The sequence below is a fragment of the Bolinopsis microptera genome, chromosome 5, assembly GCF_026151205.1.
Source record: "Bolinopsis microptera isolate Bmic1 chromosome 5, MBARI_Bmic_1.0, whole genome shotgun sequence".
In the NCBI taxonomy this organism is placed as follows: Eukaryota; Metazoa; Ctenophora; class Tentaculata; order Lobata; family Bolinopsidae; genus Bolinopsis; species Bolinopsis microptera.
The window spans coordinates 2547354-2571882 of NC_087076.1; the positions used below are offsets into that span (position 1 = coordinate 2547354).

Below are 24529 nucleotides of genomic sequence, written 5' to 3' on the forward strand. Positions count from 1 at the left end.
TATTCTAGTATGCTAACTCTAACTTATATGTTCAGTTTTAGTTCATGAACGAGAGCAATCCCACCGACATCCTCCTTGAGTCACCAGTCAACTTCAAGGAAGATGTTTCAGTGAATCTTCCAGATCCTTCTTCCTCGAAACATGGCTTCGGCCCTCCTCCAGAGGAAACGAAAATACCCGTTTCGAATCTGCCACCCCAACCTCGGTCTGATGCTGCACCAGAGCAAACACTAGACGCTTCAGCTCAACACTCTGATGCACCTAATAAAATACATATAATTATTGAGCAGTCTGTAGGACAGCTAGATGATCCACCAGAAGTATGCAAGGTTGATGGTAGTATGCACGACTCTGCTGGTGACGGTGGAACTAGTAGTAATCCTGAACCTGAATTAATGGACAATTCTTTAAGAGAAATCATTGAGGATGAGAAAGAAATACTGGATCCAGTCGAGGAAAAGCTTCTACTATTCTTGAAGGATTCGTCCAAAAGAGAGATAGAATTTGCTGGTGACATTTCCAGTCACGAGAGATATTTGGTGCACAGATTTGTGACAGAACATGGACTTACTTGTGAGAGCACTGGTAGTAATGCTAATCATAAATTTGTGGTAAAGAAGGCAGGCGATGAAGAGGACGAACTTGACTACGGAGCTGGCGGTGACGATAATGAAGAGAAGATGGGCGATGGTGAAGAAAATATACAGGATATGGATGATGTTGAAGGTGATGTGGTCACTGATATTAATGGGTCACCAAGTCAGGAAGATGTCGTGGAGCTTTACTCAAACTTTAAGGTTTTTAGCGAATTTTTTGTTCTCGGGACTCAGGGCTGGGGTCGTTCACGTGTGTATTACGTAATCAGCCGAGGGGTAGTCGAGGGCCGAGGGGAGGCGGTTTTGTGAATGAAACATGTTGACATATTTCTTTGTTCCTTTGCACATAAATTATTGCATTATATTATTTCTCCTTTTAAAGGTTATCATAAATCTGTCTCCAATTTCAGGAAGTGGAGACTGTCCAGAATTCTGCAAAACCACCAAATACGCAAGCGAAAAAACCAAACCAGAATGAAATAAAGTTTGATGTCAAACATGTTAATCCACATCTAACCTTGCGGGATCTGAAGTTGGAACATTTCTCTGGGTGCTACAAAATGGACAAACCTGTCGTTTCGCAAATTCTTCGAAATATTTGCGGAAGTGCAAAAATTCCTCTTCAAATAGTTCTAGATGAGAAGAAATGCGTTGGTAATCCAGGTCCTAACAGGTGCAAGGTTTCAATCTATATGAACGATATTCATGTATCCGACGGATTTGGAAAAAATCGTAAAGCAGCTAAAGAATGTGCTACCCTTACTGCAATAAAATATTTGCAGCACAAAGGAGTCACTTTGTGGGATACTATAACATTGGAAGATAGGTTTGTTGTTGCAAAGCCCATTGAAGATCTGGGAGAAGACAAAACCACATTTAAAAGAAACTTCCAAATATTTATGGAAGAATTCATCATGGATCCGAACATAGTGCAGCTTCGAGTTATAGGTAAATTTCTAAAACATGTTGCGGACGACTGGAGAAGATCGGAAATTATCAGTAAAAGCAATCAGTATAGTCTTCGTAAAGACGTAACTAGCAATTTTATTCGAGTTTCCAAAACCAATTCTCTCGTGCACAACCTTGCAGCTTATCCTACTGATGAGTGCAGTGGCCCCTCAGACGATGGTTTACCTAACAAATATGAAGGACAGGTAAACTTTTTTAACGAATACTATTTTCCGTCTTGCTTATAATGTTTATTTAATCTATCTTTAGCATCTTGTTTTCTTTTTATTTAATTTATCTTTCATCCAAATTAAAAAATATATATATTTATATATGCATATATCTTAGATTTTTCAAAAGGAATGAATCGAAGATAGTCCAGAATTTGAGTTTCAAATTGAGTTCTAAATCGACCAGTTTCAAGTAACATGTCTTCATTTTCAGAATATATCAAGTTGTGACCTCTCTCAAAAGTTCGTCGAGAACCCGCTTCTACCTTTCTCTCTGAAAGAACTAGCTAAAACGAAGTACGATCGTCTGAACGTAAGCTCTAACCTCCGTAATTTGCGTCCTCTTAAACTGGACCAATACCAAGGCGTCGTCTCGAGGAAAGTTGTTGGTCAACACAATCTTCCTGGTATCATAACAGAAATAACAGAAGCTGTTGGAGTATCATGTGAGTTCGATGTGAAGGGACCTTTCGCTGGAGTTCCGAGACTTCAGTGGAGAGCGTCTTTGTCAATTAACAAAGTATTCATTGCTAAAGGTTTCAGCAAAACCGAAAGTAAGTCCAGAAGTGACTGCGCAAACAATGCCTTTCATTTCTTACTTTCTGTTGGTCTTAACCTTATTTTCGACGATGAGATAATTGATGGACAGATAAAAAAGGTCGAGAAAGCCGAAGTTGAATCTTCGAGTATTCGAGAACAGTTTTCTGTATTCCAGGAGGATAAGAGTTTTGTAAAAATGAAGTTCTGTTATAGAATCAGTGAGACTGAAAAGGAATTGTTCGAGGTGTTCTGTGAAAAATATAATCTTACACTACTTTACGAGGGCACTGGTGAGATAATGGCAGTTAAAAAGAATTCACATCTGCACAAAATGGAACTCATCATAAAAGAAGCCGAACAAACCGTTCCCTCCGTTCAGTCCGTTATCATAATATCCAAGGAAGATCTGGCTGTAAATTCTTCTATTCGCTACCATATCCAACAGTTTGTCAATAATGACAGTTTGCTTGAACTTCAATTTCCGGAAAATTTGGATGTAACTCAAAAGGAACTAATCGAAGTCCTCTCGGAAAAACACAAGTTGAAGCACGATGTTGATGGTTTAAGTAAAATAATCCTCTCTAAAGATCCTGATGATCTTGCTAAAGTTCTGGAAACAAAGACAGAGCCCTCAATTTCTCAGGTATTGGTTTGTTTTGAACTGAATGTTTTGAACTTTTTAAAAAATGAGAAATTGGCAATGTACGGTATATATCAAACTGGAAACTTCTCCTTAAGAGTGGATTCCTGCAATCATTATCTAAATCTATATCGAAATATACCCTGTATAATATTTGTAAGAGGTCAGAAGATATTGTTTACCACATTAAAATTATCACATTGAAAGCCAGTTAAATTAATTGAAAGTTAATTGAATGTTAATCCTCCATAATTGTCAGGTTCCCGGGAAATCAACCACAAAACGAAAGCAAAAACAAAGACAGCAACTGACTGGAGTTCCGACTAGTTTGACCCCAAAACTCATTCAACAGAGAGGGACCAAGAGATCGATCATATCTATTCATGATGATGTTTTAAGGAAAACATTCAGAACGGATAACAATTCTGGCAAACAGCGGACCAAGCCCAATCCACGTATACAAAAGACCAAGAGTAATAGAAGGAGTGAGAATCGGAGAATTCAAATTGGGGCAGGTAATCCTGCTGGAAATAGTGGGGGTAACCCTGCTAGAAATAGTGGGGGTAACCCTGCTAGAAATAGTGGGGGTACTGATCGTAGATTAAGTGAGGGCTGGAAAAACAATGAGAGAGAAGTTGGAAGTCAAGGTGGTAGTGGAATGGACTTTAGTTGGGTTAGTGACGTCGTGAACAGAGCTGTAAACACAGCGGTTACTGTGAACAGTGCGACAAGAACTACACTGAATCACACAAGTAACAATGCGGCAAACAGGAACAGCGGCGTATCCCTCCTCCGCCCTCCTTACCTGTCTGAAGAAAGCAGCTCCACTAGCTCGTTTAACCAATCTCTAGCAGTTTCTAACAATCATGCTAAGAACTGGCAAAGTCAGACCACAAATGCGTCCCGCACACAAATCAGAGGATTCACATCACTCGGTTCTCAGAAGAGAAGCACTATACCTAGTTACTCTACTCAAAGTGTTAGTGATCCTAGTTATCAACAGAACACTAATGTGAATTATCAAACCAATGAGCAGGTACCGTATTATCCTGCCTCTTCTATACCCTCCCATCATCAGACTTCATCAGAAGACCTTTATTCATCATCATCTGGGGCTGAATACCAATCTCAGTATTCATCATGGTTCTCCAGGGGTGGCTCAAACTGAGAAAGATAAGCCGCTTGTTTTGCTACTGCCATTGTATGAAATTATTTACATAAGTTGCCCTTTTGCTCAAGTTGTTTGAATTTTGCCACAAGACAAGGGTTGTCTCTTACTTTAGGGTCTGATCTTGCTGTATAGTTGGTATAATCAGTGCATTCAAGAAGTGTGACATGTCTAAGGCCACTTGTTTTTATCGCATAAATTATCCCAATTACTATAATTATTACAATATCATGACAATTGTTGTTATTCTTAAAAGGTTACTCAATATATTGTATGATGTGCTACTGTAATAATCAATTAATTTTATGTCGCTTTAAATCTATTGTTATTGCATTGATCCAGAATGAATTGATCCAGCAATTAGAATCAGTCGATCAAGATGAGAATCCGACTGGAAATTTTACCTTAGCCGATTGTGTGTTCACAAGACTTGGTGATTGAGCTTTTCTTTGTAAACAATCTTGCATGTAAGAATAAGTGAGATCGTGTTAAGTTAAAATTCGAACATCGAAAATCGTGATAAACCCTCCCCCTTTTAACTGTTTATCTAATCTTAATCTATTGTAGGGAGCATGGAAAGTGAATTCGATGACCCATTTGAAACAGATGAATACCAAGAAGAAGGTTCCTTCTCCTTCACTTCCTCTTTAAGTGGCACTCTTTGTGTTGTGGATTGTAGTGATGAGATGCTTACCAAAGATAACGAAACTGGTGTTTCCAGAGTGGTTCTAGCTCTCGAAGCTATCAAAGCCACCTATTGCAACAAATTGATCAGTGGATCTCTGGACCACATTGGAGTCTTGCTGTGTGGGACAGACACTAAAACTAACGATTATCAGGGTCTTCATGTCCTGCTACCTCTCGACACCCCAGATAAAACCTGTGTTGATATTCTTCAGAGGACCTCAAACGAGTTTGCATCAGGGAAGTACCAGTTTGGGCACGGGCAGGTTTACTCTCCGTATCACCTGCTCTGGACTTGCAGTAGCATCTACACCAGCTGTGTTAAGAAACTAGGGACCAGGCTCGTCATGATCTTCACCAATGTGTCAGAACCCCACAATATCGACACTAAAACCAGACAACTTGCTGCAACCAAAGCACGGGATATGTCTGAACTCGGCATCACTATCTCTATAATTACTCTTCCTTCAGTGGACGGCAGTCAGTTTGATATGGACAAGTTTTACTCCGTACTTGTACCTGATCACGAGGTTACCAACCCAACTAATGACATTGAGGACTTGTCTATGAGAGTGCACCGCAGGGAAAGTAAAGTTAGAATGACAGCGAATATCAACTTTGTTGTTAATCCGGAACTAACAATCGGTGTGAAATGTTGTAATTTATTCGGTGAATCAACAGCGAAGCATGTTAATCTGTGCAGTAAGACGAACGAGCCAGTGGTTTGTGTATCCTCAGTAGTCAGGGAGACTGACCGGTCTGTGCTGCTGCCTCACGAAGTTTACAGATCTTGCAAACTGGGTGAAGAAACCGTCATTTTTGGGCAGGATGAAGTTGATCAGATGAAAGTACAGTCAGATAAAGGTATTTACCTGATCGGGTTTAGACCAGCAGGGGATATAAAGTTTCACCATGTTGCTGGTAAATCTACCTTCATTCGGCCTTGTGAAACTGTGTTTAACGGGAGCACTGATTTCTTTGTAGCTCTGCTAAAACGTCTCCATGCTCGGAAGATGGTAGGTATGGTGCACTGTGTGTCTCGTGAGGGTACTCCCGGTTATATCGGGGCTCTTCTTCCTCAACTAGAACAGAGGGATGAAGATAACGAGCAACTTCGACCTATGGGATTCCATCTTATACACTTACCTTTTGCTGATGATATCAGAAAACTGGACTATGAGCCCAGCGTAGATCCATCAACTGCACAAGTCGATGCTGCCAAATCGTTGGTCCTGAAACTAAAAGCTAAGCAGTTTAGCTCTGACTTAATAGAAAACCCGCAAGTTCTGCAGTTTAACAAAACTCTTGAAGCCATAGCACTAGAGAAGGATGCAATAGAAGAGACAGAAGACTGCACTAAGCCGAATATTGAGAGTATGAACAAAAGAGCGGCAAAAGAGATTTCGCAGTTTAATAACGTTGCCTTTCCGGCTGGTTACACAATTCCTGAAGACTGTAAGAAACCAGATTATAAGCGCGTCATCGCATTGGTTAGTCATTTCACAATTTTTTTTAAACTGTTTGAGCGATTTTTTCCTTCCCATATTAATCTAACTAGGGTCTTTCTGGGCCTTTTTTCGGAAATAATAAACGTCTCCTCCTCACCAATGGTAAAGTTTATTGATGTATATGAAGGGTTTAATTTTGACCTCAATCATTATTAGTGGCTTATGTATGATCATGATTAGTGGCCCATTTTAATTTATAAGTTCATCATCAACTTATTATTCTTCACACGCTAAGTGATTCTCATTGCAGGTGCAGAATAGACAAAGAGAAGGAACACTCTCGAAAGTGACTGTAACTGATCTGAAGCTGTACTGTAAAGGTGTCCGACTGAAGGTACCCTCTACTGCTAAGAAAGCTGAGGTTGTTGAGGCAATTAAGAAGTTTTTAGGATAGTTAAGCCCGGTAACCTTTTCAGCGCTTCATAGGTATGGTGACTCAGCATTTTTCGTTTGCTTTTAATTTTTTAGCGCTATGAATTAGTCTCACAAAAATTTGCTAATTTTGTTTGAAACACTGCTTAGCTGTGGGATATGTTATCATTATGTTGTTTTCTTAATCAAGTTTCCAAAAACCCATACCAGTTAATTAATGTGTATAATCAAATAATATTATAGAAATGTATGCAATTAGTGAAACAATCATAATACTAGTGTGGCTATTTATTATGTTATGTTAATTTTTTTAAATTTAGAGTAATGTAATTTGTTTGTAACAGAAAGTTTCCATCTTATTTTATTCACACTTTTTACAACTTATTTATTTTAGCTTTAAATTTTCTATTATTTGGATCCTCGCGTTTTATTGTCGCATTATTAAACTGTACGGTTTCGATGAGGTTAAATTAAAGAAAGTCTAAATGTAGATTTCTCTTTCATTGTTTTTTAGTTGACGATTCTAGTAAAATCATGTTCTGTCCTTCTAAAGAAATGATATCGGTGCCGTTTAATAATTTCAAGTTGTTTAATTCCAATAAATTAATAAATGCCTCCCTTAAACTTATTCTGCAGGGTACCTGACTATGAATACACAACCTGGTCCCTCCTCCCAATTCCACTCTGACTTGCCTGATTTAGCAGCTAGAAAAGGTGGAGTTTGGACCAACACGCATGCGTTTGAGGAGACGCTTGTAAATCCTGATGTAGACCTTGATGCTCTCGGTATGGGCAATTTCAGAGGTATTTATGCCACTACAGTGAGACTTGATAACCTTATGAAGAACATTGTCAGAATATGCAAACTTAAAACTAGAACAATTGTAATCCACGCTGGAAATCCGGTTACGGTAAGATTTGAGATAAATGGAACTTGGATCAGTGACGGGGTCGCTCAGACAGAGAAACAAGCTACAGTTGCTTCTATCAACAATAGTTTGATATATTTGATTCGCTGCAAGGGTTTTCAGATTATTGCAGCTGAGCATGTACCGCTAGATGCTATCAAGAAGGTTTCTCAACATAAGCTTTTATTTGATACAAACAGCGAAGATCCAACTGAAGAGTTTGAAGCTGTGCGTTTGAAAGCAGCTGGTCTTCTCCATGACTTCCTCATGGATCCTTTCTTAATGAAACTTGAGCTTGGTGTCGAGAATCTGTCTCGCGCTCTCCGTGAGGATATACATAATTCCGCTAATGTCTGTAAACTGACACACAAGTCGTTTGGTACTGAAATTTGGTTTTGGAAGATCAATTCAATAAAACACAATTTGTTTTATTTGAATCTTTTCAATCTGAACTCTTCAGTATTGCAATGTTTTTTAAGGATATCCTTTTATAAAATTTAAATTTCGCTACCACTTTTCTCCAACATCTAGGCTATAGTTGACTTTAAATAGTGTACTAAAAAGATTTGGAGTTGAGCCATATTTGTTTTTGACATGTCACATCGATTCGCGGAATGGATTAGTCGCTGCAGGCTGCTAAATGCTAATTGGTTAATTACTGTCACATGTCAAAAAATATGGCTTTCCTTTCTAAAAATAACCAAGTCTATTAATTTTCAATTCCCACACATTTCAGGTCCCTCCAGTAGAGAGAATATTACTTAGAAAAGGGAAAACAAAGAAGAAGTTTTCAGATGATGGAATTACTGTTGGACATTTATATTTACAAAAGCCAGCCGGTATGAAAACTGTTTTCGCTGAGCCGGGAGAGTCACTGACCAAAGATAAGATTCAATTGAAAGAGGTCAAAAAAGATAGAAGGAAGCGTAACAAGATGCAGGCTCAATTAAAGTACGAAAAAAAGAAGGAGCTAAAAAGAAAAGGGATAGTCGATGCAGTTAAACCGAAGCAGACACCTCCTAAAACGCAACCTTTACTTTTTGACGAAGATTCGATAAATCCTGAGCTTTTGAAAAGTTTTAAAGCTCATTTCGCTGGATTCAAATTTTTGCCAAAAAGGTGGAAAAAAGCCCGTCCTGATCCCTTATTATTGTTAGAGAAGTCTGCGATTTGCTCAGGTTTTCTATGTAAGTTCGCCATTGAACTCATGGACACTGCAAGTGAAGATGAAATGACTGTCAAACTTATGATGCGTAATCTGAATATCAAGAAAGAATTTTGGGTTTCTTTGGGTAAAGGTAAGACGTTCGCGGAAGCCAAAGATGATTGTGCGAAGAAAACTGTTAATTTCCTGAGGACCAGAGCTAGAGGTATACCGAAATTTAATAATGCAAAGTGGAACAAATTTCTTCAGAAATTTCATCATCCCGAACACGTGTGGTCTTTTTCCAAGAAAGACCTTGGAATGGATTTTCTCTTATCTGCATCTCACTGTAAGATACAGGATGATAATGTTGGCTTCAAAATTCTTCAAAATCTAGGATGGAGTCCAAACACTAGTATTGGCAAACATCGTCAGGGTGTTGCAAATCCTATTGAAATTTGGGTTGGTCATTCTGGTCATACCGGTCTCGGTTATAAAGATACAAATTCAGAAAATGGATCGATTATGGGCTCAATAGCGCTAGAAGAAATTCTGGTTCGATTCAGAAATAATGTTGATGCCTGGAAATTGCAATTTGTTGATCCTCTTAATGAAAACGATGGTAGAATAATAATGTCAGAAAGTTGTAAACTCAAATTGAAGAGTGTCTTCTACAAAGGACGACATATCGCGATGGTCTGGAAGCCGATCGTCCAGGCTGTGGGAATTACCACTGAGAAGTGTGAGCTGAAAGAGAATGATTATGAAATATCTGACGAAGAATCATTAATCCCGGCAGCTCGAAGTCACTTTGAAGGGTTTACACTTGATAATTATGATCCGGGAACGTATTCGAAATCCGAAAATAATGATGGAGACGGTCGGGGAGTTGAAGATGATATTGATGGAGAAACCTTCTATGTCGATGACGATATCGATGGTGAGACTCTTTGTGGCGATGATCTTGATGGATATGACAACGATGATATCGATGGGGAAGAGCTTGACGACAATTATGACGACTCTGATAACGATGGAGATGAACTTGAGGTCAATGGTGACTTCTTCGATGTCGATAGATATGAATTTGATGATGATCATATCGATAATGGCGAGATCAACGATGAAACTAAATCCTTAGGGACTACTTTCAATTCAGTTGACCAGGGGCATTTACATAATGATGATTCTGTAGCCGGATCTTCAAGATTTTTAGATCATCATGCCACTTTTTCTAGAAATAAAGTTCTACTTCCAGCTCCCCATGCTTCCCAAAGCTTGCTGTCGCAGCAACCACCTCGTACTGCTTCAATCATCCGACATCAACCAAAACCTCAAGAGATTCATCAAATACAGTCAAATAAAAAGCAATCAACCCAAAACCTATTGTCACAGCAACTATCTCATGATCCTGTGAATAGGAGCCATCAGCAGAGACCACCAGAGGTTCCTGAACCCCATGTCATTGAGCACAGATTCCAAAGACCACTTCAAAACCGTCCATATCACCCTTATGAGATACCTCAATTCAGAAACATGAGCCCCAATGAAAGGCCTTATCATCACAAGGAAAACAGATTTCCTCCCCGCTACAGACCTTACCCTCCAACACGTCATAATTACCCGCAGCCACCTCATTGAAGATAATCGCTACCTAGTGTTTTATAGTAACTTTGTAATGATAAGACTCTTGGAGCTCGAATTTTGTTTTGAATGTTCATATTGCATAAAAGATAATGGAGGAAGCAATCACCTAATTTCAGCAAGTTTTTTAAAATAAATTCAGGGCCTAAAACTTTCAATTAATCGCATTTGCGATTTTTTACTGTTATGGCCAACTCTGAATGATGTAGCTAAACCACGTTGGTATAATTATTTGAAATTACTATTGTCAAAAAACAGTATGATGTCATTGTAACATTTAATTCCCTCCCTCCCTCCCTCCCTCCCTCCCTCCCTCCCTCCCTCCCTCCCTCCCTCCCTCCCTCCCTCCCTCCCTCCCTCCCTCCCTCCCTCCCTCCCTCCCTCCCTCCCTCCCTCCCTCCATCCTTCCTTCCTTCCTTCCTTCCTTCCTTCCTTCCTTCCTTCCTTCCTTCCTTCCTTCCTTCCTTCCTTCCTTCCTTCCTTCCTTCCTTCCTTCCTTCCTCCCTCCCTCCCTCCCTCCCTCCCTCCATCCTTCCTTCCTTCCTTCCTTCCTTCCTTCCTTCCTTCCTTCCTTCCTTCCTTCCTTCCTTCCTTCCTTCCTTCCTTCCTTCCTTTTTTATTGCAATAATTACTGACTGGTTTGTGATTAAAGATATTCAATTTTACTGACCCTAACCAATCTTTTATAATCTTATGAAGGCATGACATCTACAGAATTCCCCGCATTTGCGATTTTTTACTGTTATGGCCAACCCTGAATGATGTAGCTAAACCACGTTGGTATAATTATTTGAAATTACTATTGTCAAAAAACAGTATGATGTCATTGTAACATTTAATTCCCTCCCTCCCTCCCTCCCTCCCTCCCTCCCTCCCTCCCTCCCTCCCTCCCTCCCTCCCTCCCTCCCTCCCTCCCTCCCTCCCTCCCTCCCTCCCTCCCTCCCTCCCTCCCTCCATCCATCCTCCTCCTCCTTCCTCCTCCTCCTCCTCCTCCCTCCTCCTTCCATCCTTCCTTCCTTCCTTCCTTCCTTCCTTCCTTCCTTCCTTCCTTCCTTCCTTTCTTTCCACATGTTTTTGTGTAAATGTTAAATTTTATTGCAATAATTACTGACTGGTTAGTGATTAAAGATATTCAATTTTACTGACCCTAACCAATCTTTTATAATCTTATGAAGGCATGACATCTACAGAATTCCCGTGGGTTGGTAGCACAGGTCTCGGATATAATGATGAAACTGGTGGTAGCACACATACCGGCTTCGGATATGGAGATGAAACTGGCGATAGCAAACATACTGGCTTCGGATATAATGATGAAACTGATGGTAGCATACATACCGGCTTCGGATACAATGACAAAAATGAAGAGAGTGGATCGATTGCGAGCTCGATAACAGCTACAGAACTCCCTTGGGGTGGTAGCACAGAGTTTCCCGAATTCCCGTGGGAAAGTCAGTATCAGTACAAGAGCAGAGTTTACAAAATACAACAGCACACTGAGAGTCTGGGTCTGCTCCGAGCAACTGCCCTTGCCAATGTTTGGGCTAATTATCACTTCTTAGGTGAGTCCCTTCTCATTATTAGAAACCTAGCAATTTGCAATTGTTTTGCATTTTTATCGAAATTAGGATATTTTTATTTTTGTTTATATATGAGATAATTGGATTACCAGAAAACTGATCAAATTAACTTTAGTTTTGAATTAAAAGACTTCATGTGCTCTCACAACATTTCTAATAACGCTTTATCGTAGGTTGTTCGTATCCTGTTCCCGTCCTTGAATCTATTAAAGATTGGGATCCTCCACCAAAAAACCAAGAACTTGAGGAAAAATTAGCAGAATTACAACAGCTAGAAAAAGAGGCAATGTACGATGAAACCCTGGTCAACCAGCGTTTAAAATTAAAAGATCTAAAATTCAAGATGTACTACAGTGGGTTTGAACAGCAGCCTCCACCAGTTGTACTGTTTTACAACTCTTCTCAAACTTGTAAAGTCCCCTGCTCCTTTGTGGAAAATGAGGGTATATCAGAAGGTAAAAGAACGGTTTCTCTTTTCATCAATGACGTTCATGTTTCTGATGGTAGGGCCACTAGTTTTAAGGACGCTAAGCACGCTTGCGCTGACAATGCTCTAAAATATCTGAAAAAGAAAGGTTTGGTTATCGTATCTCCTCAAAATGTTGACGAAGAGGCTGTCGGTAAAATTTCTAAGGACATTTTGACTGGCAAAGGTAGCGGTAAAGGAGATGATTATGAGGAAAACAGAATAGCTGAGGATAACGTGGGGTGTAAGCTCCTGAAAGCAATGGGGTGGACTTCCGATACTGGACTTGGCAAGGATGGGCAGGGCAGAGTAAATCCTATCAGTACTATTGGCCAGTTGAACCGGGGTGGACTTGGCTCCCAAAACTCGGAGGCTGGTATTTGTCACCAATCGGTAAAACAGCAGCTCCTCGACTTTCTCCGGAACGCAGATCTCATGAAACTAGAATTCACGGATGAGTTGGACAACTTGGAGCGGAAAATGATACACAAGTTGTCAGGAAAGTACGGGTTGAAGCACAAGAGTAGAGGGAGCGGCGCCAGTAGGAAGTTGGTGGTGTGGAAGGAGGAAACGTCTGTAAGTGAGATTTTAGCTGAACCCGTCACGCAATTTGACGAGGAAGATAATGATTTTCAGGTTCGTACCTTTTTTTCTCTACCTCAACTCTTATTCATTGAAATTGGGAGTTACAACGACTTATGTCGACTTTAGACTTTACACTTAAGATAAAATCACCTATCAGTTCAATTTACTGGAACCAGCTATATGCTAGATTTGTTCTTATGCACTTCCATGGTTTTAAATGTTATTTAACATTCTTTTAATTTAGATGGGAGCCGAAGCGGGGGCAGACCTTGATGACAGCTCAACATACCACCTGAACTCACTCTCACTTGACCCTCTGGTCGAGGGGGAATCTGATATCGTCATGAGCTCTGGCAAACGGAAAATGGAAGTGGCTCCAGCTCAGAGTAAAGTGTCTAGAAATACTAACGTGCATTTTGACTACAACAACACCAATTCTCGTTCTAAGAGGGGAGCTAAAAAGTCATCTGGACAGCGAAAAAGGGGTGGAGAGAGGACGATAGAACATCGTCAGCCTGAAAATCAGTCGAAAAAGTATTCTAAATCACGGGGACCGTTCAGGGAGGGCTATGTAGATCCGTATCTTGTTGAGCCTCCTCGGGAAACTTACCGTAGACCTGGCTTTGAAACCGAGCAGCAGTTTAGTAGGAATCCTAATTGGAGATCCGATCCTCCTCAGTCCAATAACCGTGCGGCACGAGGACGAAGAGGTGAAGGGTATGTTGAAGACCCATCTAGAGACCCCAGGACACATTATTCTTCAGGGTTTGGTATATACCGCCATATGAAACCTAGGACTAGAAGATGAGGTTATCAGTATGAACAATTAATATTGATGTATCCTTTACAAATAACAGAACTTTTTTGACATTTGATACATCTTGTAAGAATGGAAATATTGTGATTAGATAAGACGATACTCTTGGTATTTATTTGACTTTTGGGATTTGAGGTATCTGACGAAAAACGGTTTTTGTTGCGATATCAATAAATTTATTATAGCAGACAAATGCAAATTCAGGATTTCAGATTTTATTTCTATAGAAATGATCCCTAAGTTTCAACTGAACTACACTCAAGTTTATTTCCTTTAAGTTTATAATGCTTAAAACCCGATTCAAGAGCTTCAGATTGAAATTATTTGTAGAGTTAGAACTTGGAGGTTTAAACATTAAAGTTATTCATCGGCTGATGTATCGCGGAAAATTGTATTATTCGATTTATGAAACTGGTTTCCGATTGAAGTGAGTCTTATGTTTCATTTTATTCAGTTTTAAAGAAACTAAAGCGATAGAGTAGCAAGCTAGGTAACTGCGTAACGAAATGCGCGCTATATACTACTGCAATCTGTATACCGGGCGCGCTGCGCATCAAATAATGCCTCTCGTCACCCTTTGCCCTTACTTAGGTGATTATGGACTTCCATGCGGATTTTAACTTGCTTTGTGAAGAAATCGTTGGCGGAGCTAGAAGCTGGATCCGACAGATTTAAACGCGTCAGAGCCCTTCTGCTCCTAGAAAAATCGCGATTAATGAGTGTAAAGTGATTTTACCTGCCGCGATCTCAGGGTATTATATTTATGTCCATAATAATCATTGTGCATTGGAGGACTCTGCCGCTTCGACGCGCCGCGCGAACTAGCATTCTTGCTTCGCATGGTCGATCCTTGCTTTGGTTCGCAGAGCAACGATTTTGATGGGTTGGCATTGTCATGTCAATCAACCATAAACATTAATATAATAATAGAATAGAGATTAGGCAGAATGACAGGCAGAGCGCCGCGGCCCAGTAAAACTTGATTTAGCACGCTCAATTTTTAAATTGATTAAAGCATATTTGGTTATAAAAAATACATTAAACTTTAAAATGTATTTTACAGTGCCACTTTACTGTGCGGCGCTCAGCCTGTCATTGCATTATATTCCGCTATGATCTCTATTTTATATGTTCATGAACATAATAGCCTGAGGTCCCCAGGTAAAGTGCCACTACGCAAGCTTTGACGTTGATTCATGATTGACGATGTCAACCCATCGAGATCGTTGCTCTGCGAAGCAAGAATGCTAGTTCGCGCGGCGCGTCGAAGCGGCGAAGTCCTCCAAGCTTTGACGGATATTACTCGTCTTCTTTGAATAGAAGTAGCGCGCTGCTTTCTTTTCAAAATGTTGCCCGAGGTAAGTGCTGCGCCGGGCTAGTCCATTAACAATGAACAACGTAAGCTGTGCTAAAAGTATTTTTGTAAAAATGTTTTTAAGAAGACGTCCTTTTCAACATTGTTCACTAAGATGATGCCTTCACCTAACCATGTGCTTTCGCGCCACTGCGGGCGCGCTTGTTTCACAAGTGAGCCCGCCGTGAGGCGGGCGCGCGCTACTGCAAGCGCAAGGGCTCTGGATAGAGCAAGATGATGCCATATAATCATAAGTAAAATACAATTTTTATACAATTGTCAAATTGGTTTTTTGTCAACTTAACACAATGCCCTTCTTTTCCGCAACGAATACACTTTTACGGCATCGGTTGGCATAGTGTCCGCTTTCTAGGCATATCCAACATTTCCTGTTGTTGCCATTAGGTCTGTCAGCTTGTGAGTTGGGTTTATTGTACATAACAATCTGTTCCCTCTTTCCATCATTACCATTTAGGACATCATCCCCCTAGGAACATTCCTAGCGTCCCTTGAACGTTGTGCAGACCATCTCTCAGTTTTTGTGCCCATCGAGGGATTCCATCTGCGACAAATACATCAAAGTCCTCTTGCTCTTTCTTAATTTGATGGGGTACTTTCATAGGTAATAGTGCTCTTCTTTAAGACAGTCAACTTGTCCTTAGCAATCTTAAAGATAGCTTTCACAGCAGTTGCGTCCATATCTGGCTTAAATTTGACAGTTCAATGAAACAAGAAATTCAATGAAACAAGAAATTTAATTTTAGCACATTTTACAGAATAAAAAGATGTAAAACAATTCATAAAATATAATGCCCATTTGGTGTATGACTTTTTGTCCTTGACTGCTTGTTTGGTTTTGGAAGGACAGGTAACTAACGGGGCCAATGCGCGTGCCTGGGAGCTTTTGCACACACCAAAACGCTAGTTCAGTTAAGTTTTTAGAGACAAGGCTCACATTAGGACTATACGAAAAATTGTTAGCAGACATTAGGGGTTCCGTTTAAAGTTTTTACTATCTAGGTTGCAGTCTTGTTGTGACAAAAAGTCTACACTAAAACATGCTTGATTTTATATTGTGTAGTTCAAGGATTAAAAATGCACCTTCAAGGTGGATATTGGAGAGCAGGCGAAAGATTATGGCTTAAATTTATCAATGGTTATAATAAGCTATAAATATTTTAAACTATACAATGCTAATTAAAAATTTCTTTATACTTCAGTTTTAATACTTTCAACACTACTATATAACAAATAATTTGAGGTATGTCCAATGAACTCATGTCACCTAAAATGTCACCTAATTTGGCTTTCTAATTCCTAATATGTCTTCCTCAAATCCTAATGACAAGAAACCATTCACATCTTCTTCAAGGTACGGACTTCGACATCACATCAGACCAGAAAAACCCTTATCAATTAAAACTCAAGTCAGATCAGAAAATCCTTTGTCAATTAAACGTCAAGTCAGATTAGAAAAACCCTTGTCAAATAAATCTCAATCCCAATACTCTAGTAGCAGGGAGGGATTGAGTGTGCACTTCGATGTACAGAGTTTTTTGATACTGAATCAGGTTAATTAGGTCATTGGTAACTCAAATCACCGAGGGGCACATTTTGTGTCGCTAGTCCCAACCCTGTGGGGGCCACGCCCATATTTCACATTAGGCGCACATATGGGAAATATGTATCTCAGCTTCTGAAGGTCTTAGAGACTCAAACTTTGGCTTAAAATGACCGCAATGCACATATTTATATTGACACTATGAAGGGTATAAAGGCCCAAAATGCTTACTTTTGGAAAAAATCCAGAAAAACCGATTTTCACTGGGGCGAGAGTGAAAAAATCTACTCTAGAAGCTTATTGACATCGAGTATGCAGTTTGGTGTCTACAACTTTTCTAGAAACCAGGTCTTTTGTAAGGTAATTCTGGATCAGAATTGATAAGGTACGCAATTTCTATCAGTAATCCCAACCCTAGGGGGAAATTTCTAAATTACCCTCAGGCGCAAATATATGACTTTTGTATCTCGGCTTCTGAACGTTGTAGGGGCCTCTCTTTTACCTCAAACTAACTGCAAAGGCCACATTTATTTACAAGCTATAAAGCAACATAGGGTTTATAGTGCTTAGTTTTGGAGATATTCATTAAAAACTGTTTTAACTTTCGTGCATCCTAAATTAGTAACACATGTACTTAATTTTGGTATCCCGGGCTAAAAAAGTCTTACAGATACTTCACTTGCAGCACAGCAAAATGTTCAGCATGAAAACATTCAGATAATATTTATGGAGCAACACAATTCAGTTTCAGAAGCTCCTTCCAGCTATCTTATCTTATCCACAAATGTATACATCTAACCATCTCTCTGGTTACTTCAAACCACTTCAATCCCCAAATTTATACATGAAAATCTAACTATCTCGTTATATCTACCACAAGTTGGGCTCTCTCCTGTACTGTTTGGCTGTTATGGCTAATCACCTCCAATCTAACCTCATGTTGTAGAATCTCCTTCTAGCTACCTATAATTCTGCTACTTCCATGTCATGCCTATTCTACACAGCTACCACCAGCACGTTATAATTCTAGCTCTTTCTAGCAACCTCTGAATGCTACCTCCTGCTCTATACAGGTACCACCAGTGGGCAGAAACCACCAACTCCAGCTCTTTTCACTTACTTTGGCTACATCTATTTAGCTGCTACTGCAAGGCCCCCTGGCCCCTCCAACCTCTGCTCTTTCTAGCAAACTTAACTTAAGCTACCTCTTGCCTTTTATAACACCACCAGCAACAATTTATTCTGGCTCTTTCAGGCTGCCTCAGCTGCATTCAACAATTTCCAGTTAATTGAGGAAGAGGAAACCTGCTATTTCTAGCAACCTCTGAATGCTACTTCCTGCTCTATCTAGCTTCCACCAACACCCACTAATTGTTGTTACTTGTTAAGCTACCACTAGCACCTGCAAATTATAGCCCTATCCAGCAAACTCAGACTACATTATGCTATATCCAGATAGCACAAGCACCCTAAAGTTCTAGCTGGAGCCTGGAGGTAGCCTGAATTAGGTAAAACAGATAGAATTTGAGAGTGCTCATTTAGCTGAATAAGGATGGATGTAGCCCGAAGTAACTAGAAGAAGCTAAAATTTGTGGGTACCGTTTGCTAGTGTTAGCTGGATAGAGCAGAAAGTAGTCTGAGGTTGCTGGATAGTGCTAGAATTTGCAGGTGCTGGTGATAGCTGTTTGTTTGTTTGTTTGGGGACCGGTTTTTGGTACAGCGGCCAATGAGCTGCAGCTGAACAGAGTAGGAGTAAGTCTGAGGTGCTGGATAGGGCTAGAATTTGCAGTGCTAGTTGTAGCATAACAACAATTATTGGGTGTTGGTGGAAGCTAGATATAGCAGGAAGTAGCATTCAGAGATTGCTAGAAAGAGCTAGAATGGAGGTAGCAGAATTGAAGGAAACTAGAAGTAGATTCTACTACATGAGGTTGGATTGGAGGTAATTAGCCATAATAGCCAAACAGTACTGAAGAGAGCCCAACTTGTGGTAAGACCGGGATCCCGGCTTAATCCCGGTCCCGGTCTTAATCCCGGTCCCAGCACTTTTTCCCAGTCCCGGTCAAAAAAGCAGTCTCGGTCGATCCTTGGCTTTAACGAGATGGAAGCAACCAGAGGGATGGTTAGATGTATAAATTTGGGGATTGAAGTGGTTTGAAGTAACCAGAGAGATGGTTAGATGTATAAATTTGGGGATTGAAGTGGTTTGAAGTAACCAGAGAGATGGTTAGATGTATAAATTTGGGGTTGAAGTGGTTTGAAGTAACAAGAGAGATGGTTAGATGTATACATTTGTGGATAAGATAAGATAGCTGGAAGGAGCTTCTGAAACTGAATTGTGTTGCTCCATAAATATTATCTGAATGTGTTCATGCTGAACATTTTGCTGTGCTGCAAGTGAAGTATCTGTAAGACTTTTTTAGCCCGGGATACCAAAATTAAGTACATGTGTTACTAACTTAGGATGCACGAAAGTTAAAACAGTTTTTAATGAATATCTCCAAAACTAAGCACTATAAACCCTATGTTGCTTTATAGCTTGTAAATAAATGTGGCCTTTGCAGTTAGTTTGAGGTAAAAGAGAGGCCCCTACAACGTTCAGAAGCCGAGATACAAAAGTCATATATTTGCGCCTGAGGGTAATTTAGAAATGTCCCCCTAGGGTTGGGATTACTGATAGAAATTGCGTACCTTATCAATTCTGATCCAGAATGACCTTACAAAAGACCTGGTTTCTAGAAAAGTTGTAGACACCAAACTGCATACTCGATGTCAATAAGCTTCTAGAGTAGATTTTTTCACTCTCGCCCCAGTGAAAATCGGTTTTTCTGGATTTTTTCCAAAAGTAAGCATTTTGGGCCTTTATACCCTTCATAGTGTCAATATAAATATGTGCATTGCGGTCATTTTAAGCCAAAGTTTGAGTCTCTAAGACCTTCAGAAGCTGAGATACATATTTCCCATACATGCGCCTAATGTGAAATATGGGCGTGGCCCCCACAGGGTTGGGACTAGCGACACAAAATGTGCCCCTTGGTGATTTGAGTTACCAATGACCTAATTAACCCGATTCAGTATCAAAAAACTCTGTACATCGAAGTGCACACTCAATCCCTCCCTGCTACTAGAGTACAAGTAGTAGACTCAGTTAAAGTAGTAGAAACATATCATTCTGTTGAAGTAGGAACTTCTAACAATCATAGCCCAGTTGAGGCTCCAATCAGAAATGGAAGCAACCCTGATGCCCCTTCTGTTGTGTATCCATGTGGTAAATGCTCTCATGATGTCACCGGCTTCGAATGCGTTAAGTGTGATGGTCCCTGTGAAAAATGGTATCATACTAAGTGTTGTATGCACAAAAAAACTTTTGAAAAACTTGGGCAACACTCAGAAGTAATGTGGGTATGTAAGAATTGTAAGGCCCTAGAGAAGAAACCGGCTAAGCTAGTTAAAGTAGTTAAATGGGGTAATTATGCTTCTTTAAGTGAGATATCCAATGCTGCTGATTTAGCCTAGTAAAACAAATTTTTTTTTTAGTAAAACAAATTTTATTTTATACCCACAATCAATTCATATTTAGTTCAAATATTTAAAGTCAAAATAACCATTTCACATAAGTGGTTATATTATAATAAAATAATTTGTGATAAATTAATAAATTAATTTACACTCAAAAATGAACAAAATATACACAATTTTTACCTAGTGCAACACTGGTTCAGCGCGCGGCTGATCGAAAAAGTTTGATTTGATTTACTAACTACAGTGTACAGCGTACATGAAAAAATTACTTACTGAATCTTTTAATACTAGACACATTTTAATTCAGATGTTGTTCAATGAGTTAGCCACAAAAATGTTCAAATTATGTAGGAGGGTAAAGGACACAATTGCTAGTAGTGCTTCTTTGTGCCCGTTGACTACAATGAACATTTTGCGGAGTTTCTCCAGACGGCTTTTATCGGAGTGCGTGTTATTTACTTGGTTATGCACAAGCCAGGCCAACATTTTGTTTTTGTGTCAGCCGTGCTACCAGGTTGCAGAGTATTATAAACACTAAACAATTATACACTATACAAATTTGCTAATACAATATCATGCAGAGTCCGATCTAGCTGCAAACGTCAGACACCACAGTTCAGCCGCCAAGTACCGTTTAAGTGAACACCGAAACACGAGGTTTAGGTGTCATTTTGTAAATCATTTTATGGATGGATAATTCAGTAATTGTTGAAGAAAATTACAGTCACTGCCACCTATAACGTTATGTCATGGGTCTGATTAACGGCCAAGAATAAACGTACGTGCGCGCTTAAGAAACCCGCGCAAATGTTGAGAGTGTACAGAAATGTACAGTGAAATTATGAAATGGACCAAGAACATGTTCCTAGTGCCACGGGGCAAAGTGGGCAACGCCTTCATTTTTGAAGTAAGCAGATTACTCAACCTGTTTAATGACAAGACAGAATGGGAGAGTATAGCGTTGAGATTACTATTTATCTTCATTCCTATGATGCTGCAAAAACCATCTAAAAACTCTCGTGCAAAGGATCACAACATCTATCTTGATAAAAGGCTCAAGTTATGGAAAGTTGGGGACTTAAACGCTATAATCAGTGAAGGGTGTGAGATTCAGAAACGACTTGAAGAAACACGTAAAGCCCAGGAGAGATCCCTTGCTACCAAGTTTGCACAGCTCATGATCCATGGCAAAGTCTCAGCAGCAACCAGTCTCATAAATCGTCAAAGTGGTGGACTGTTGGATGTTGATGAAACCGTTATTGGACAGCTAAAGGAAAAGCACTCCTACAAGATTAGCCTTGCTAAAAGTCGCCTGAAAAAGGCACTTCTAAAGCTGCAACATGCTTATAATGATTCGGCATGGACCACAAGCGATTATGACATAATGCAGCTGTCATTTGAAAACAATCCCCTTCATCAAATTTAATCCAGTGATCTCGGCCCACAGGCTCCTCCTATTGAACAATTTTGATTTTGGTAAATGTGTGCTGACTCCACCACCTATGTATTTAACCTAATATTTAGTGTATTACAGGTAGAAATTGACTTAGGTAGGTATTTTTCTCTTAGGTAGATATTAAGAATTTGGTTAATTTCTTAATTGTATGACTATTTCCATTACTGAGACGTTTTTAACATTTAATTTAGGAGGGTTTTCGAAATTTTTATAGGACTGGTTCACAGAGTGAACAGATTCCAGATTTATATATTTTTAAACTGATATTTAATAAATGATTAAAAGAAATTTTAAAGTTGCCATTAGATCCAAAAATACACCCATTATGCTCACTTAAAAACAACTCTAAATCAGTAGGCTGTCACTCTATTAATGCACCACACCGCTACCTCCACTGCACTAATAGTTATACAATAAATTCTACAATCCTAATTTTGTATCGTTATGGAGACCGGTGTTCATACAAAACATTTACTAGGTTGCCGTTTGGTGTGAGCAATAGCGAACAGCACGCACACTCCTTTGCCCCGTCAACCTATATCTAATCTATTTAAAGAGTGACAACCATACTGCACATTGAATTAGGATTCCGTTAAATATCAAATTGATTTATTGTAAACTTGTTTAATCTGTAATAAATGGCATAAAATTGAAATTTTTGTTTAACTGAAATTTTTGTTTAACTGCATCCCTCTGCTATGAATGCAGCAGATGAAATTTTGATCACAGGTAACAAAGTGGCAGTCGAAGAAGTTATCTTTGAAGCCATCGATTCAATGTTAGTGAAAAAGGCTGCTAAGCTGACATCAGGATCAGGTGGACCAACACTAGTAGATTCAGAGTGCTGGCAGCACATCCTGTGTTGTAGTGCATTTAGTAAATCCCAAGAGCTTGTCGCTGAAGCAATTGCCAGATTAGCCAGGCGTGTATGTACAGAAGATGTAGATTTCAAATCAATAGCAGTGCTCACAGCTGGTAGGCTTGTCCCCTTAGATAAATGTCCAGGCCTAAGACCAATTGGTATTGGTAAGATCCTGAGACGGATTATTGGGAAGTGTGTGATGATGGTATTAAAAAAAGATGTTCAGAAGAATGCTGGACCACTTCAAACATGTGCAGGCCATGAAGGGGGGATCGAGGCAGCAATACATGCTATGGCAGAGGTGCACGATGATGAGGACATGGAAGCCATTTTGTTAGTGGATGCTTCCAACGCATTCAACGCTCTCAATAGGACTGCTGCTACCAACAACATGCAATATGTTTGCCCACCACTTGCTAAATATTTTGAGAACACCTACAGAGAACCAACAGACCTTTATGTGGCAAACAGCAAGGGAGTGATCATCAAGAGCTGCGAAGGTTTCACTCAAGGAGACAATATTGCCACTGGTGGATATGCTCTTAGCACCAAGCCACTTATCAACCGCCTGAGAAACATCATCAAACAGGTGTGGTTTGCCGATGATAGTGCTGCTGGAGGGAAATTGGAGGCAGTGTATAAGTGGTGGAAGGAGTTGCTCCAAGTTGGACCTAAGTATGGTTATTTTCCTAACCCATCTAAAAGCATTCTAGTAGTGAAGGACCCTCAGATGATCGACCAGGCCAAGGCATTGTTTGGAGAGTTCAATATGCAAATAACATCAGGCACAAGGCATCTTGGTGCAGTACTTGGCAATACAGGTGTCAAAGATCAGTACATTGCCGATAAGGTCCAAGGGTGGTGCGAAGACATCAAGATGCTAGCTGATATTGCAGAATCTGAGCCTCAAGCAGCCTATTCAGCCTACATCTCTGGCATACAACACTGATGGAAGTTTGTTCAAAGGACTGTTCCTCATATCTCTGAAGCCATGGAGCCGCTAGAACATGAAATAAGACAAAAGCTTCTGCCAAAGATGCTGGGCAGGGAGATTTCAGACTTAGAGAGGGACGTGTTAAGTCTACCAATAAGATTGGGAGGATTGGGCATTGGTAAACCCCACGAGGAATGCCAGTCTGAGTACACAGCTTCCAAGCTACTCACCACCGAGCTTACAAAGGCAATAGTGGACCAACAGGAAGTTTACACTGCATCCAGTAACCTCACCAAATCAGGGAAAGAAATGATAAAAAATTTGAAGAATTCCGAGCTCCAAGCCAAGTTTAACGCTATAGCTGAAAGATGTGGCACCTCCTCTAAGAGAGCACTACTAACAGCAAGAGAAAAGGGAGCGTCCAGTTGGCTTAACACATTGCCACTTCAGCAGTATGGCTACACTCTGAACAAAGAGGAGTTTCGAGACAGTGTCTGCTTACGCTACAGTTGGTGGATACCAAACACTCCCATCACCTGTGGATGTGGGAAAACAAGTGATCTTGACCACCTTCTCACCTGTAAGCTAGGGGGCTACGTGATAATGACCCACAACAACATCAGAGACACAATGGCAAATCTACTTCGTGAGGTATGTCATGATGTAAAAGTTGAACCCCAGCTACAGAAGGTGAATGAGGGTGACTGCCTCAACCCCAAGACTATAACAGGTGACCAAGCTCGGCTTGATGTATCTGCTAGAGGAGTTTGGACTCCATTTGATAAGACCTTTCTTGACATAAGGGTTTCACACCCCAATTGCTTATCAAACAGGACAAAAACTCTTTAAGAAGTATACGAAGAGAACGAGAAAGATAAGAAGGACGAGTACTTGGAGAGAGTGTTGAATGTGGAGAAGGCTACCTTCACCCCGGCTGTATTCCTCACATCTGGAGGAATGTCTAAAGAGTGTAAGCAGTTCGTCAACAGAGTAGCAGACCTCATTGCAAG

The 24529-nt window shown here is 40.0% G+C and overlaps 5 protein-coding genes across 8 annotated transcripts in view; 4 read left to right on the plus strand and 1 right to left on the minus strand.

The window, feature by feature from the left end:
* On the plus strand, window positions 1–4440 carry LOC134814611 (uncharacterized). The gene is made up of 4 exons (XM_063822741.1): window positions 1–797; window positions 1007–1750; window positions 1989–2957; window positions 3214–4440. Exons 1-4 carry the CDS (start codon window positions 45–47, stop codon window positions 4120–4122), a joined length of 3375 nt encoding a protein of 1124 aa, XP_063678811.1. The 5' UTR covers window positions 1–44; the 3' UTR covers window positions 4123–4440.
* Window positions 1–24529, minus strand: part of LOC134814625 (dynein axonemal assembly factor 6-like) — a 99041-nt gene that overhangs the window by 68380 nt on the left and 6132 nt on the right. The gene's annotated exons all lie outside the window — the stretch shown is intronic.
* LOC134814894 (X-ray repair cross-complementing protein 6-like) lies at window positions 4688–8053 on the plus strand. 2 transcript variants are annotated; one of them, XM_063823218.1, is made up of 3 exons: window positions 4689–6296; window positions 6565–6740; window positions 7323–8053. In XM_063823218.1, the coding sequence occupies exons 1-2, from the start codon at window positions 4695–4697 to the stop codon at window positions 6706–6708; spliced, it is 1746 nt and encodes a 581-aa protein (XP_063679288.1). In that variant the 5' UTR covers window positions 4689–4694; the 3' UTR covers window positions 6709–6740; window positions 7323–8053. The 2 variants fall into 2 exon arrangements, with proteins under 2 accessions (XP_063679287.1, XP_063679288.1); XM_063823217.1 differs by lacking the exon at window positions 7323–8053 and having other exon boundaries at window positions 4688–6296; window positions 6565–7103.
* On the plus strand, window positions 11532–14266 carry LOC134815284 (uncharacterized). Its single transcript, XM_063823798.1, has 3 exons — window positions 11532–11944; window positions 12136–13064; window positions 13258–14266. Exons 1-3 carry the CDS (start codon window positions 11560–11562, stop codon window positions 13819–13821), a joined length of 1878 nt encoding a protein of 625 aa, XP_063679868.1. The 5' UTR covers window positions 11532–11559; the 3' UTR covers window positions 13822–14266.
* Window positions 16415–24529, plus strand: part of LOC134814624 (phosphopantothenoylcysteine decarboxylase-like) — a 99856-nt gene continuing 91741 nt past the window's right edge. Inside the window, exons 1-2 of one of the 3 annotated variants that reach the window (XR_010160185.1) lie at window positions 16417–16445; window positions 23970–24057. The gene's annotated coding sequence lies outside the window, so the exon portion shown is untranslated. Of the gene's footprint in view, window positions 16446–23969; window positions 24058–24529 lie in introns of those variants that run through there. The other 2 variants (XM_063822760.1, XR_010160186.1) reach the window with 2 other exon arrangements.